Source organism: Vulpes lagopus, chromosome 23, assembly GCF_018345385.1.
Source record: "Vulpes lagopus strain Blue_001 chromosome 23, ASM1834538v1, whole genome shotgun sequence".
NCBI lineage: Eukaryota > Metazoa > Chordata > Mammalia > Carnivora > Canidae > Vulpes > Vulpes lagopus.
This window is the reverse complement of record NC_054846.1, coordinates 53319739-53335729: the sequence shown is the minus strand read 5'-3', so window position 1 is coordinate 53335729 and position 15991 is coordinate 53319739. Positions and strand designations below refer to the sequence as shown.

General features: G+C 36.4%; 1 protein-coding gene across 3 annotated transcripts in view; it reads left to right on the top strand.

Annotated features, from left to right (window-relative positions):
• Positions 1 to 15991, top strand: part of FAF1 (Fas associated factor 1) — a 470490-nt gene that overhangs the window by 414364 nt on the left and 40135 nt on the right. For all 3 annotated transcript variants that reach the window (XM_041738818.1, XM_041738819.1, XM_041738820.1), the window contains 2 exons: positions 4284 to 4364; positions 5991 to 6068. In XM_041738818.1, coding sequence (XP_041594752.1) covers positions 4284 to 4364; positions 5991 to 6068 — 159 coding nt within the window. The remainder of the gene's footprint in view (positions 1 to 4283; positions 4365 to 5990; positions 6069 to 15991) is intronic.

The following is a 15991-nucleotide window of genomic DNA, read 5'->3' as shown; positions in this document are numbered from 1 at the left end:
GACACAGGCAGAGGGAGAAGCAGGCTCCATGCAGGAAGCCTGACGTGGGACTCGATACCAGGTCTCCAGGATCATGCCCTGGGCCAAAGGTGGCGCTAAACCACTGAGCCACCCAGGCTGCCCTTCATTATTTTTAATGGGTTGTACAAAAATCTGACTCAGAGAACTATACTGAGCCACCTAGTGTGCCACAGTGGGGAAAAAAAACCATAGGCTTTGGGGTGAGAAAGATTAGGTTTGAATTCTAACTTTTGCACTTCTTAACAAGTCATTATAATACCCAGGATAAGAATTCTATGTAGGTGAAAATTACTAGTTTAAAGAATATTTAGAGGCTCCAGAACTTTAGGTATATAACTGTGTATCACCAGTAATTCCATTTGTTCATCTAACAGATATCTATTTAACACTTCCCATAAGTAAGATGGTACCCTAGAGGCCATAGGAAATACAAAGAATATCAAATGGACTCTTTTCCCTCTTGGAGCTTACAGCTCAGGTAGGGAACAGTGAGACAAATATATAAGTGAGTGTAGCACAAAGCAGTATGAGAGCAGTGACAAGTATGCTATAAATGAAAGGCTCCAGTGGAGGCTATCCCTTCGTTCTGAGCAATCCAGCTTCACTTTATGGTGTCATAAAGAATATTTTGATACCAAATAACCCAAGCAGCACCTGAGACCTATTCCTGAGCTTGCTTATCCAGCTGTTCTTTTTCCACACAACATACATGTATTTCTCCCCACTTTGTATTTCTAGTCACTTTGTCTAATCTGTCAACTCAGATTTAGCAAGGGGAAACTCCACAAGGACTATATTTATAGGACATGGGAGAAGTTCCAAGAGGCACATCTAGAGAATATGAGAAAAAATTTGTGCATGAAATGTTAACCACAACACCTGGAATTTTCTTTAAAAAATCTAATCGAAAAAAAAAATCTAATCGTATAGAATAATACAGAGGAGATGCCTAAGCAGTATTCTTTAAATCCCCAGATTGGAGATGACAGTGAATGGGACAGTTAGAGAAACAAGTATAAAATTTACAAGACAGAAAAGAAGAAATGATAATCATTCACAGGCAACTACTAAACACCTGTTCATTTTGGTGGGTGGCCTTTCCTCTCTCCCCCACCACCCATGCCCTATCCCAATCTGCCTCTGGCCTCCAGCCCCTGGGGACAGCTGGGGTGGGATCACTGGGTCTTCCCTAACCTTCTCCTTTCTTTTTGTTGGTTGTCGCTCCAGCTAGCTGTATTGCTTTTTAATATTGCACCAAAGGTTTTTTAAATAAAGTTTAAAAAAAAAGAAGAAGAAGAAGAAGCTCTGACCATAAGTTTAGGAAAATGCATCCTGAGCCACATTTCTGAGCCAGCCCTTCTGTCTGTGATAGTCAGGGAGGGCTGTGAACCAGGGCAAGAGTATTGCATTGTAGCAGGAAAGGGAGAAGAAGCTATCAGGAGACCTGGCTTCAAGTCTAAGCTCTGGGTAGTCTTGTATCATAAAGGATAAATCCTTTATCCTCATATGATTTCAGTTTCTCCATCTATATAGTAACTCTTTTGTACATGTTGGTCTCTTATATTTCTAAAAGTGTATGAAAAGCTAATAGGATTTTTAATGATAGAGATGATGGAGCAGAAACTATTCCAGGTAGAAAGTGACATTATATAAGGAACAAAAGGAAAATAATGCAAAACTTGAACACTGAATTCTTCATGCTAAGTTAGTAGGCAACAAAAAATAATGATGGTGATCCAAACAGGATTATCTGTGTCTTCCCATAGTAAACTATGCCTCTGTATCCTTAGTGCTAGTGTGATGCTAATATAAAAGGGGAGGAAGCAAGTTAGCTGGTTCAGGAAGTCCTCTCACAACAGGTGCCACATTTTGTGGCAGAGATCCCTGTAATTAATGGCCTTTCATATCTGCAACAGTCTGTTTTAAAACAGACCTATTTACTTAGAGTGCTTTTATTATCAACTATATTTGTGTTCAAAGGGCTTCCAGCTGTGGTAGCTTTTAGAAGGTCCCTTTGTTGTGTGTACATAGTGTCATAACATGTCGTTTCTGCCCAGCCAATCGATTTCATTGACTCAGATGGGGCTTCTTTGTGGATGAGCTGTCTTCTTCCTCCTTAATTTTTACTGCAGACAACAAATATTTTATGTCTGGAAAGACTACTTATTCAACAAATGCTTATTAAACGCCTCCCCAAAACTAGGCAATGTGTGAAACATTTGGAATATAGAGGTGTATAATATAGACAAGGTCCCTGCCTTTATGATGCTCACAGTGTCATGGAGGGGATGTCATATTAAGTAAATAATTATATGATAATTAATTGCAATTGTGATAAATATTGTAAAGGGAAAGTACAGAATGTTACAAGAGAAACCAAACTAATCTGGAGGAATGGGGTCAAGAAAATAATATAAAATAAAATTAGACATCCTAAGTATTTCTCCACTTGAAATATAGAAAGATAAGATTACTCCCGTAGGTTATACTGATTGTATTAGGGATTTCTGAATTTGGAAAGATAGACTTGTCCACAGAGGCATAAAATCCTAGAAACCCAATCCTTTAATTTAATAAGTGACTGAAAAGGGAGACATTATTTATCCAAGAACACACAGCTTGCCACTGGCTGGGGTTAGACTTAAACACAGATCTGCTAATCCCCCCATTACCTCTCCTCAGCGACTTAAAAAATAGACATTTTATATCAAGTACAGATCAGTCATGGCCAAATGAACTATTAAGTGACCACTGTGTGCAAACTTGGATATTGAGTGTGAGAAAGAATTCAGAGTAATGAATTAGGCAAATGCTAATGTAAATAGAAATGCACAAAATACATCTTACCAGGTTGATGGTATCTGGTCATAGTAAAACCTAATGTATATACCAAAGTGGGAAATACCTAGCTGGAATTAGTGAAAATATATTTAAAGGTAAATGTTTCTGTTTCTCTAAGATATAAATACTAATGGCTTAGTAGAAGTCTCCAGATAGAAGTTTTTAAAACCCATTTTGATTCATGTGTAATATTATAAGACACGTAAATTATCCTTGAATGCTTAGCAGCCTGAGTGGTCTCTCAGTTAGGTTAAATATTGTTCCTGATACTGTCTGTGTTCCACCATTAGAATTCACCTAGCCTGTCCTTTCACCAGAGAGAGTATAGCAATTAGCTTTATGCCAGCAACTTATAATTCTTCCTTATTTTTTATTTGAAAGACTGAGAATTAATGAAATGTAGCTATTTATATTAAAGATTTTGGAATTCGTTGAATCTCTGAAACTAAAAGGAGATTGAGACTTCAGAGAGAAAGCTAGTCTTGAATAGGAATCAATGAGAGCACCTAAATATATACTGAATTAGAAAGTCAAAAAATTAGAAAGTGTTAAGTAAAACCATATGAAATTTCCTTTTTTAGAGATCCAGAACAGTCAAATATTGATGAATTTATGTGATTTACTCAGCTGAATATAGGCCCAAGGGAACCTATATTCTAATGTAAACAGATATGACTATTTATTAAATTTAAGTACATGTCTATACTTCAGAATTTAACAAATGAGAAATTCTGGTAGTTGAATGAATAATTTCATATGCAGTAATAGTTTAAATGTAGGTGGATGACACAATCACCTCAGAAGCTAAAAATGTTTTAAAAGATCGTCAACTTCAGTAACTGCTAAGTCATCCATACTTCATGAGTGTGAGTGTTGTGGGGAAGACTTAGTTCAATAACCAAGCATTAGTGATGTGATATAGACTATAGTTAACCAGGGCATTTTACTTTCAGCTTCTTATGCTGACCACAGGCTATCCTTTACTCATCACCCAGTCTTAGCCCCAGTGGTGACAGTCTCCAAGTTTATCTTAGAAAAATCAGGAGAAAAGGGGAAGGGAGCTCATCATTGTGAATATAAACTGTCAGGTGTTTTGAAAGACAGTTTTATATTATTGCATTTCATTCTTATAACAACTCTCTGAAACAAATACTATTTCTATTTTACGGTCAAAGAAACTGAGATCCAGAGAGGTGAAATAACTTGCCCAAGGTCGCAGTTTATGAGGTAGAGCTAGGCTTCAGACATTCTTATTTCACTATCTACTGTGCTGTTCTTCTTGTCTTGTTTGCTTATTTCTAACCTATATACTTTAGAAATGCCTTATTTAATTCTAATAAATTCACACAAGGGAATTATCATTGTTTTCTTCCATGAAAAAAAGTAATATAGTAAAACATATTTGAATCTTTTCTTTTAAGGATGAACGTGAAGCCAGAGAAAATGTGAAGAGAGAGCAAGATGAGGCCTATCGCCTTTCACTTGAGGCTGACAGAGCAAAGGTAGGTTTGGTCAAAGGACTTCTAAGATAAAAAACTCAACCCTAAATAGTCTTTCATTATTTAAGTGCCAGCCCTTTTACCAATTTGATCCCTAAGAATGTTTGGTTTGCAATGGAGGAAGCTAGATTCAATTAACAGAATATAATTCTACCCTTGGTTTTTTGTTGTTTTTTTATTTTTGATTTTTTTTAGAGAGAGAGATTTTATTTATTCATTTGAGATGGAAGGATAGAGAGAGAGAGCATGAGCATGGGGAGAGGAAGAGGGAAGAGAAGTGGACTTCTTCTCACTTCTTATCCAAGAACACACAGCTTGCCACTGGCTGGGGTTAGACTTAAACACAGATCTGCTAATCCCCCCATTACCTCTCCTCAGCGACTTAAAAGATAGACATTTTATATCAAGTACAGATCAGTCATGGCCAAATGAACTATTAAGTGGCCACTGTGTGCAAACTTGGATATTGAGTGTGAGAAAGAATTCAAAGTAATGAATTAGGCAAATGCTAATGTAAATAGAAACGCACAAAATACATCTTTTGTCGGGCTCAATCCCAGGACCCAGAGATCATGACTCAAGCTGAAGTGAGATATTTAACCATCTGAGCCACCCAGGCACCCCTCCTCCCTTGTTCATTTTGACAGCAAGTTTTTTAAGAATCAAGAAATAAAAACAAAAATAGACCTAATAATTATTTTCCTTGTTTTTTAATCAGTCTGTGGTAAAAACCTAGCAAACTTTAAAAAGTTTGAACTTGGGCGGCCCGGGTGGCTCAGCAGTTTAGTGCCGCCTTCAGTCCAGGGCCTGATCCTGGAGACCTGGGATCGAGTCCCGTGTCAGGCTCCCTGCATGGAGCCTGTGTCTCTGCGTCTGTGTGTGTGTGTGTGTGTGTGTGTGTGATGAATAAATAATAAATAAATAATAATATAATATAAAATAATAATAAATAAATAATAAAAATAAATAAATAAAATCTAAAAAATAAAAATAAAAAGTTTGAACTTTAAAACTTTAAAAAGTTCTTCAAGTGGTGTGCCTGGGTGGCTCAGTTCATTAAGTGTCTGTCTTGGGCTCATGTCATCCTGGGATCAAGCTCCGCAGCAGGCTCCCTGCTCCGTGGGGAGTCTGCTTCTTCCTCTCCCTCTGCCCCTTCCCCACTCATGCGCTCTCTCTCGCTCTCTCTAAATGAAATCTTAAAAAAAAAAAAGTTTTTCAGGCGATTCCTTCTGTGCACTCAGGATCAAGGACACTGAGAACCACTGACTTATTTAATACTTCTTGAGTACCTGCTTCTCTGTTGGGCATTGAAGGAGGAGGTAACGAATAAACTAGTTTCTGTCCTCAAAAGAAGGCTCACAATGTGGTGTAGAACAGTTAACTCAGCAAAAGAGACCAGAAAAAGGTCTTCTGAAGGATCTTGGCTGCCGCACGACGCAGAGCTACTGTGGTATTAGTATGGGTACTTGACATGATTAGAGAGATGTGCTTGGTTGTTGCTTCCATTTCCATTCTTTTCAGAGAGAAACATTTCTAGTATCACAGTGCTGGGGGTGGGCTCTCTTTTTCCTCCTTTTTAAGTAAACCGTTGTTTATTGAGTGCTGGCTCCCTTCCTCTTTCATTGGCAGAGGGAAGCTCATGAACGAGAGATGGCAGAGCAGTTTCGTTTGGAGCAGATTCGCAAAGAACAAGAAGAGGAACGTGAGGTAGGGCGTAATTTCAAGTAAAGTTATTCAAAAGCTAGGTTTATTTCCACGGCATTGGATACTGAGGCTGTTAGTATTTCTTACTTCTTTCCACCTTTTCCAGACTCATTTTAAAATGGAAGATCTGACCTCTCCTTAAAAGAATGCTTCATGCTCTGAGGAAGATTCATGCTTTTCTATTCTTTTCAATTCCTTTTCTCTCTTCTTGCATGACCAGTGCTCCCATCCTCCCTGGATAGTGTCTCATCCCAAGAATACAAAGATTGTATTTTCTGCCCTTTCCCAGTCTTCGTTTACCCTACTGGAAGAAACTGAGTTACTTCTGTGACATCTTGCACTGGGCCCCTAAATATGGGACATCCATTTAGCATGGTTTATTTTTCCCCCCAAGTTCATGTCATGTTCATAACAATAGAGAGCATTTTTCATTCACTCATCTTGCAAATAGTTTTTTGAATACTTAGTATATCCCAAAATCTGTTAGGGGATAGGGTACAGACGTGGATCATCCCCACCAGGAGTACAAATCACTAGCCTAAAGTGCAGTGGGAACAAAGAGAAGGGGTGTCAAATAGCTTCCTAGGATGGTTTCACAAAAAAAAGACTTTTAGAACTTTTTCTAGACGTGGGACTAATAGCAAGTTTCACATATAGAAAGAGAAAACCATCTAACAACTGATGGAAAGGCCTGAGGGTCCTCACGTTAGCTGAGGAAAACTCCATTAGTCATCATCATTCCCAGTCAGAGGATGTCAGCTTGGACTTATTCAGTAAATATTTTTTGAACAAAAACTATGCTAAGCACTGAGAGAGAAACAGATAAGATAGTTTTTGCCTACAAGAAGAGATTGCATCTTGTAGGGAAGGCACATGTCTACAAGTAACAGCAAACCAAGGAAAAACTGTGCCAAATGACATAGAAGTAAAACATAATACTTAGAGAGTTCATTGGCAAAGTAAAATCTTTTACAACTTTTAGAAACAGACCACACTATAGAAAAAGTGATAGGTCTTAAAAGATGTGTAATATATCATGGTTTGGAAATCAAACTTTATTCGTGTTCAAACTTATTATTGAACCAGATACTATGCCTGACAAACCCTAGTCTCTGTACACTGAAGACTCTCAATAATGGAAGGTAGGGAATATTTTATTGAGTATCTTCTGTATATCAAGTACTTTTCTAGCTTCTGTGCATATGCTTAGTCACTGACTATTAAAACAAGCTACAAGATTAGAGACTTCTCTTTATGAGAGAGAAAACTGAAGCTCATTGGGAAGTCACACATAAAAATGGAAAAACAAGATGAGTGAATGAAAAATTCATTCTGTGAACAAGGTCATATATCATTCTATATATCTATAGGATCATGTTTGCAGATTTTCATAAAAGTTAAGACAGATTTGTCGCTATGCTCTTAGGCTATTTCAAGAAATACGGTTTAAAAATTTAGGACTCTCATTCTTTCATGCTTTTTCACAATGCACATGCTCTCAGTGGTTTATCTTCAACCGTATACTAATAAAGGTCAAGTGTACACAAATAGCTGCATGTTTTGGATCTAGAGTTTGATAGTACGTGTATTTTCTTCTGATGATTTCTTCCTCTCATAGAAGACCCCATAAACATCCTTTAGCATACCTCAATATATATGTTCCAGCTGTAAACATGAGAAGGTGGAGCACAGAGGTAGGGAATTTACCACTAGTTATTACTGCACTTATCCATTGCTGTGCTCCCAAAAGACCAAGTTCAGGTAATGCTCCATATTCTACCCACACTCCCCCAGAGAGTCACAATTAAAGGCTCTTATAAATCTTACCATTAAGAACCTATCTTCTATATATCTTAATTTAATTAAGTCTTATCCAAACTTACTTGACCCTTTTTTTCATGGAACACTAATTAACATATTTCAGCATACTCATGTATAATAGTTTTGGGAAAGCTGGTATTGTGCAACCTCTGAAGAAATTGAAACTCAGGAAGATTATACAGTTTGCTTATGGTCAGTCACCAAACTGGTTGGACACATAATCTGGACTACAAGCCTGGTCACCTGACTTTTCGCAGTAATACTGTCTTTCCTTCTAACCAGAAATCCTAACCCATGTAATTGTATTGAGAAATAAGAAATAAGAATGGTTTTATTATTTTAATTATCTCTAGTATTTCAAAATCCTTTGGAAAGATGAAGTATTGAATAGTCAAATCACCTTGGTTACAGGGAAATTCCTTAATGGTTGGTCTGATTTTGCTGTGTGGTGACTGTTGTAGTGAAATCAGTAAATCTAGGAAAACATTTTGATCTTGTCCTTGACCATGATAAGGAGAAAGGCTTTAAAACTATTCTGAAGGAAAAACGAAGGACAAAAAACTCCAGTATTTTACTAATTTATATATTTACTTGTTCTTTCCAAAATGAGTTTCAAGTAATTTACATAAAGATGTACAGTTCAAATGGCTTAAAAGGGAGAGAAAAGATATGATAATCAGGTTAAAGGAAAATAAAGACAAAAGTAAGATTAACATTTTCACAGCAGACAATCCAGCACACCCAACCAAATGCATGTAATAGGATTCTGTACATTTGCTCAAGATGGACCACAAAATTTCTTCTATACTTCTCTTGGGCTAAAATGACTGTTTATATGTTTCACTTTATCTGTAACATCAGATAAAGGCCATTCTTTCTAAAGGTGAGATTTTTCAAGTGCTGAGACCTTAGAGCAATGTTTCTTTCTTGTGTTTCTCCTTCAAGAGGAAATTGTACAATATGGTGAGTACTAGCCCCAAGTATATCTTATAGCTATAATAGCAAAAGGAAGTCATGTATAACAGCTTCTTATAGCTTTATATAATTCAAAGTCATAAGGCCAAAGAACAGTTTAATAAAAGCATCTCTGGAAAGACCCAAATAATATTTTTTGGTAGTCCAGGTTAAAGCACGGATTTTATGGAAACTAGAGAAATACATGAGGGCAGCCTCGGTGGCTCAGTGGTTTAGCGTCACCTTCTGCCCAGGGCCTAATTCTGGAGACCCAGGATCAAGTCCCACGTCAGGCTCCCTGCATGCAGCCTGCTTCTCCCTCTGCCTGTGTCTTTGCCTTTCTCTCTTTCTCTCTGTCTGTCTCTCTCTCATGAATAAACAAATAAAATCTTTTAAAAAAATACATGAGCTACATATTCTTTAAGAAATCTTTACTGAAAAAAAAAAAAGAAATCTTTACTGAATATTGTTTTGCCACCAAATTTTTGGTAAGTAGAGGTTTCAGCTAAGATTATGGACTCCTGGGCCTTTTAATGAGTCAGTATTTGCAGATATTTTGTTAATCTCCTTCAATGTGCAAATCACTGAATCATGTACTATAGATACTATATTGTATGTGACATAGCCCCTGCCCTCAGGAAGGTCACTGTCTAATATAGAAGAGGGTAGATGGATACAAAATAACTATAGGATAGGATCCTATGTGTTATAAAAACCATTAAAGTAGCACAGAGTGTTGACAATATTTGGATGAAGAGGATTTCTGACGAGGAAGGCAATGAGAAAGATTTCACAGAGGGAAGAGGCTTTGGAAGATTGGTAAGAATTTTATGATTAACAGTAAAGTAGAAGAGCAGTTTGGATGGAGTCGTGAATAGTAGGATGGCTGGATAATATGAATAAAGGGAGAAAGGCACAGGGCTTCTTCTGGGAATAGTAAACGGACAAATGTAGAACCCTGTCTAGTAATTAGATAAGGTTAAAAGGGCCAAGGTTTGGAGACCCATAAATGGGATAGAATAGGCACAAAGCTATTCCCTTTTGCTGCTGATTCCCACAAAAAAGAAAAAGGTTACATGTTTGCCTATCTGCCCAAAGTTGTTTTCTTTTACATCTTGGTGCCTCCTCAAATAGATAATGTTAAATAATCTTAAAAGACCATTAAATGAGAGAAGAGCATGGAATTACAAGCCTTGGTACTTCCCTTTAGTTTTCTGATTTGATCTTCACAACCATCCTATAAAACTCACTTGATATAGTATCATTACCATCTTACAGATGAAGAAATCAGATCACAGCAGGATTTAAAAAGCCTATTTTAAAATACTTACCTAACATTTGCCTGGTAAAAGCAGAACCAGATCATCTACTGGTATACTTTCTATTATCCCAAACTGGAAGAATGAAGGTGGGAACAGAATAGATTATTAAAGTAAAATCTTCTCCTTATAATTTGTGTTTTTACTTCTTGTCACACAATGATAACACCACTCTATGAGCCACAAAGGTAATCATCCCTGCCATCATCATCATCATTACTATTAAGCAATTAATTTGTGCTAAACTCTGTCCTTTGACATTATTTTTTTGAATCTCTACAACTTAATATGGTAAGTGTCAATACTGGAATACACCTTATTATAACTATAGAGACCATATATCCACAATTTCTTAAATAGTTTCACTTTGGAGTATTCTGCTGTTGTCTTCATGAACTATTAAAATAGACTAGAAACTCTAGTTTCGTGGTATGCAATCTACAGACTGTTCTTTATATCCCAGAAGCAGCCCAAAAGTCCTATGTCTGAATTTTGGTTATGACTATTTGCCTTGATTTACTTTATCCACCAGTGAGGCTATGTTTGCTGTAAGCAATCCATATTCTCTAGATGAATGATTGGTTGCCAGGAACACAGAATGGTTGCAAGATTGGGTCTGACCAACTGTTCTCATATAGGATCCATTCTGCTCCTTTGATGATCACAGAGTATCATGGCTTTAAATTACTGTCTGTACATTTGGCTCCCAAACTTACATCTCCAGCTCCTCCCTTTCCCTGAACTCCAGACTTGAATATTTCATTGCTAGCCCATCATCTCCCCATAGGTGTTTAATAGCGCAAACTTAACATGTCTTAAATTGAACAATTGATCTTACCCTCCCCACTCAAACTTGCTCCTCCTGCAGTCTTCCCTATTTTAATAGGTGGAAAACTTTCTAGTTATTTGAACCAAAAACCATGGAATCATCCTTGACTTCTCTCTTTCCTTTCCATATTTTATGGGCAAATCCTATTGGTTCTACCTTCAAAATACTTACACAATTCAGATGCTACTCACTAACTCCACCATTACCATCCTTTTGCAAGCCACCATTATCTGTTACCTGGATTACTTTAGTAGCCTCCCAACTTGACTTGGTCCCTCCATTTTTGCCTTCCCTGTATGTCTTTTAATAAATCCTTTTTAAAAACAATTGGCACATCATGTTACTTCAAAATCCCACAATAGCTTCATATCTCAAAACAAAAGCTAAAATCTTTTAGCTAAAGCTAAAATCAACATCTGCAGGATTTTTAAAAAGAAATTGACAAAAGTGATTCTAAAATTGATATGAATAGGCAATAGAACTGTAAAAGCCAAAACAATTTTGAAAAAGAACAAAATTGGAAGACTACCAGGGTTCAAGACAGTATATTCAAGACAGTGTGGGAATTGGCAAAAGAACAGACCCATATTTCAGTGAGACAGAATAGTCCAGAAATAGACTCACACATATGGTCAGTTGATTTTTGACAAAGGTGTAAAGGCAAGTCAATGGGAAAAGTATAATCTTTCAACAAGTAATGCTGCAACTATTGAATATTCATATGTAAAAAAAATGCAAAAACAGAACAATTTCTAAAAAACCTTCCCAGTCCATTTCTTGCATCACATGCAAAAATTAACTCCAAACAGGTCGTAGACCTACAACTATTAAAGACCTAAAAGAAAACATAGGGAAAAAATCTTCATTATCTTAAGTTGAGCTAAGATTTCTTAGACCTAACACCAGAAGCACAATCTGCAAAATAACAAGTATCTAAATTAGACTAAATCAAAATTAAGAACTTCTACTATTCAAAGACACTGTTAAGAAATTGAAGACAAGGCACAGAGAGAAAATCACATACCTACTGTCTAGAATACATAATGAACTATCTACATTCAATAAAAAAACAAATAACCCAAATTTCTAGATGGACAAAATATTTAAACAGACACTTCATCAAAGAAGATATACACAAGGGCAAATAAGCACATGAAAAGATGCTCAACATTATTAGTCATTAGGGAAATACACACCAATTAGATGGCTTTTTGAAAGAAAAAATTACTGGTAAAGGTGAAGAACAACTGGAACTCATATATTAATGATGATAGTCATTAATGATAGCAAGTCCACTTTGGAAAATAATTTGGCATTTTGTTTTAAAGTTAAACATACATGTACATATGACCCAGCAGTCAGACACCTAGATATTTACACAGGTGAAATAAAGTAATAAAATTTATGTTCACACAAAAATCTGTGCATAAATATTTATAATAGCTTTATTTGTACTACCAAAACCTGGAAACAACTTAAGTGTCCCCCCAGCTGGAGAAGGAGTAATCAAACTGATAATATCTATACAATGGGAATACCACTTGGCAATAAATAAGAACAAACTATTCATATAATCAACAACATAGATGAATTTCAAATACATTATACTAAATGAAGGAAGCCACTTATATGATGTTTATGACTGTATTTATATAACATTCTAGAAAAGGTAAAACTAGGGACGGAAAACAGGTTGGAAGTTGCCAGGGGCTAGAAATGAGGGAATTGCTTGTATGTATGTATGTGTGTGTGTGTGTGTCTATGTGTGTATGTGTGTGTGTTTCGGGGGGGGGGTAATAGAACTGTTCTTTATCGTGATTGATGATGGTTATGTAAATATATGCATTCATCAAAACTCACAGAACTATACATTTAGAGGGATGGGTTTTACTGCATATAAATTATATCTCAATTCTAAAATGGGGGAAAAATCATTACAGAGGCTACTCAAAGCCATTTATGATTTATTCACCCCTCTCCTTTGATTCCTCTTTAACCAACTCCATCCCCCTCTTCCCCTGATCTTCTGCTTCAGGCACCAGGGCTTGGCAGTTACTGTGACTTCTGTCTGTGATACTTCTCTCTGATCTGAATGTCCTTGTGACTCCCTCTCTTTTAGGTCTTTGCTCACTGGCATAGTTGTTGCACATTGAGGCTTACACAGTTGGTTTATTTGGGGTTTTTTTTTAAGATTTATTTATTTTAGAGAGAGGAGTGGGGAGAGCATGTGTACCCCGCGGGAGGTGCAGAAGAAAAGAATCTCATGCAGACTCACCACTCACGGCTGGGCTCAATGCGGGGCTCATCGTGGGGCTCATCGCCAGGTTCTGTCTCACCACCCATGAGATCATGACCTGAGCCAAAACCAAGAGTCAGAGGTTTAACCAAACTGAGCCTCCCAGGCGCCCCAAGGCTTACAGAGTTTAAAGTTGTACCCCTCCTTCCTTTCTACCAGCCTCCCTGTATTCTCTCCATAGCACTCGTTACTTTGTGACAAACTACATTTTCCTATGTGTGTATTTGTTGTCTTTCTTCCACCCTTCTAAAATACAGGCTCCATATAAGCAGAATTCTTTTAATCTATTTTGTTCACTGATATTTTCTTATCATTTAGAACAATGCCTGGCACATAGGAGGTGCTCCGTAAGAATTCATGGAATTAATGACTGTTAGCCTATTTTAAACTCTGCTTTAACTAGCTATAAACTGTTATTTGGTGGGTACCCAAAGAACCCTAAAAGATATTGTGTGCTTGCATGTACTTATGTATGTGTATATGTATATGTGTAAATTTGTATATGTATATTTGTAAATTAAGTCAGTCCTTGATTTTTATTTTTAAGAGACTGGTATACGTATATATTATTTTTCCTGTTTAAAAATCATAACTATGTAGAAACTGCCTTTTCTGGGTGTCTATCTTTACTACCAAATTTCACTTCAAATAAGTCCCCATTTCTCATCCCTCAGACATGAATGCTCTGAGTATTCATAATTTTTAGAAGACAAAATGTCCAAGATCAATTTATATTTCCAACTTATACTAGGTTTCCTTGTTTTGCTACAAACCTAAAATAATGCAAATAAAAAGTTATTATTTGTTAAGCAAACCAAATTGAAGCTTAACAATGGTGTTTACTATGACTGCTATTCAAGTATGGGTGTCCTTTATGTCATTTTGTAACAATATTTACTTACATGAAGCCTTTGTTTTTAGCCAGTATATTTGAAACTGAGCTACTGATGTGTTATTTTTTGCTAGTAAAACTTGAGTCCTCAGATCCCAAGGTTGCCAACTTACCTAATATTCCTTCATTGTTTTCCACATTGGGACCACTGGTGTGGGATATCTAAGGTCTGTTTTCATTCTGGGGAAAAGCCCTAGAGACTGGATGCATTGAGGAAGCAGATATTGTCTGCACAATGAGTGGGGTAATGAGCTACTGTTGTTTATTCTTCTGTAGTATAATTGGTTCAGTTCAGACAATAATGTAGCATCTGTTGTTATACCGTGCAGGGAAATGTCAAAATAGAAAGCAAGCAGACAGGTGGATTAAAGGGAGAACAGGAGGAGAAACCAGGAAATATCACATTAAGTTCTGATTTAGAGTAGGTGCAGAGGGATTATAGTAATGATAATGATAACACCAACAACAACTGTCATCTGTTGAGCACAGTATTACATCCTGAAGTTCCATGCTAGGCACAACTGAATGCTGGCCATGTGTCAGCACTTGATAAGTACATTTACTTATAAACATTTACTGCATTTTATACAAAAACCTTTGTGAGGAAGGTATTATTGCCCCTTTTTCTTATATGGGATAACTGAAGTTCGTGAAGACTGTCATATGCCTAATAGCAAGATTTGAACCTCTGTCTGTCATACCAAGGCCTATTTACTAGCCATTCATCACGTTTAATTATTGAAGTTTTTTTAAACTGCAGTACTAGAAGTCAGGATAGTGATTAACTTTGAGGAAAATAATTTTTAGGAAGGAGACAAAAGGGCTTCTGAGATGCTTGATCAGGGTGCCACTTTTATGTTCACTTTTGAGAACTTATCAAGTTGTGCATTATTGCACACTATCTCAATGCACTGTACTATGCACACTATCTCATACGCATGTTATATTTCAGTAAAAACTTGAAAACAATGGCAAAATACATGATTTGACAAAAGATAAAGCTTTGTACAATGTAACACTGATGGAAATTTTACAAAAAAAAAGTTTAAAATATATGTTTATATAAAAACATGCATGAGAAATTGATGGAGAGTGTGGTGATGACAAAGTTTTAGAAATAATTGGTGGTGATAGTAACATAACATTTTGTGGAATATACTTATTGCCACTAAATTGTACACTTAAAAACGATTTAAAAAATTAGTGAGTGTAAACACTCAAATGATAGCAGGGGCTATCCCTTGATGGTGCATCCAGAAATGAATTGTAATGCTGTGCTTATCACTTATTTTTGCAATGATTATATATATTATTTCTATAATCAGGAAAAAAATTTAATCTCAAAGATATAGGGTTTTTTTTAAGTTTTCATTTTAATTCCAGTTAACATACAGTGTTATATTAGTTTCAGGTGTACAATATAGTGATTCAGCAGTTCCATACATCACCTAGTGCTCATCACAACGGCACTCCTTAATCCCCATCACCTATTTCACCCATCTCCCTGCCTAGCTCCCCTCTGGTGACCATCAGTTTGTTCTCTGTAATTAAGCGTCTGTTTCTTGGTTTGTCTCTCATTCTCCCTTGTTTTTTTCCCTTTGCTCATCTATTTCTTAAACACATATGGATGAGGTCACATGATATTTGTCTTTCTCTGACTTATTTCACTTAGCACTATACCCTGTAGCTCCATCCATGTTGTTGCAAATGGCAAGATTTCATTCTTTCTTATGACTAATATTCCATTGTATATATATGCCACCTCTTCTTTATCTGTTTATCAATTGATGGATACGTGGGCTATTTCCGTATCTT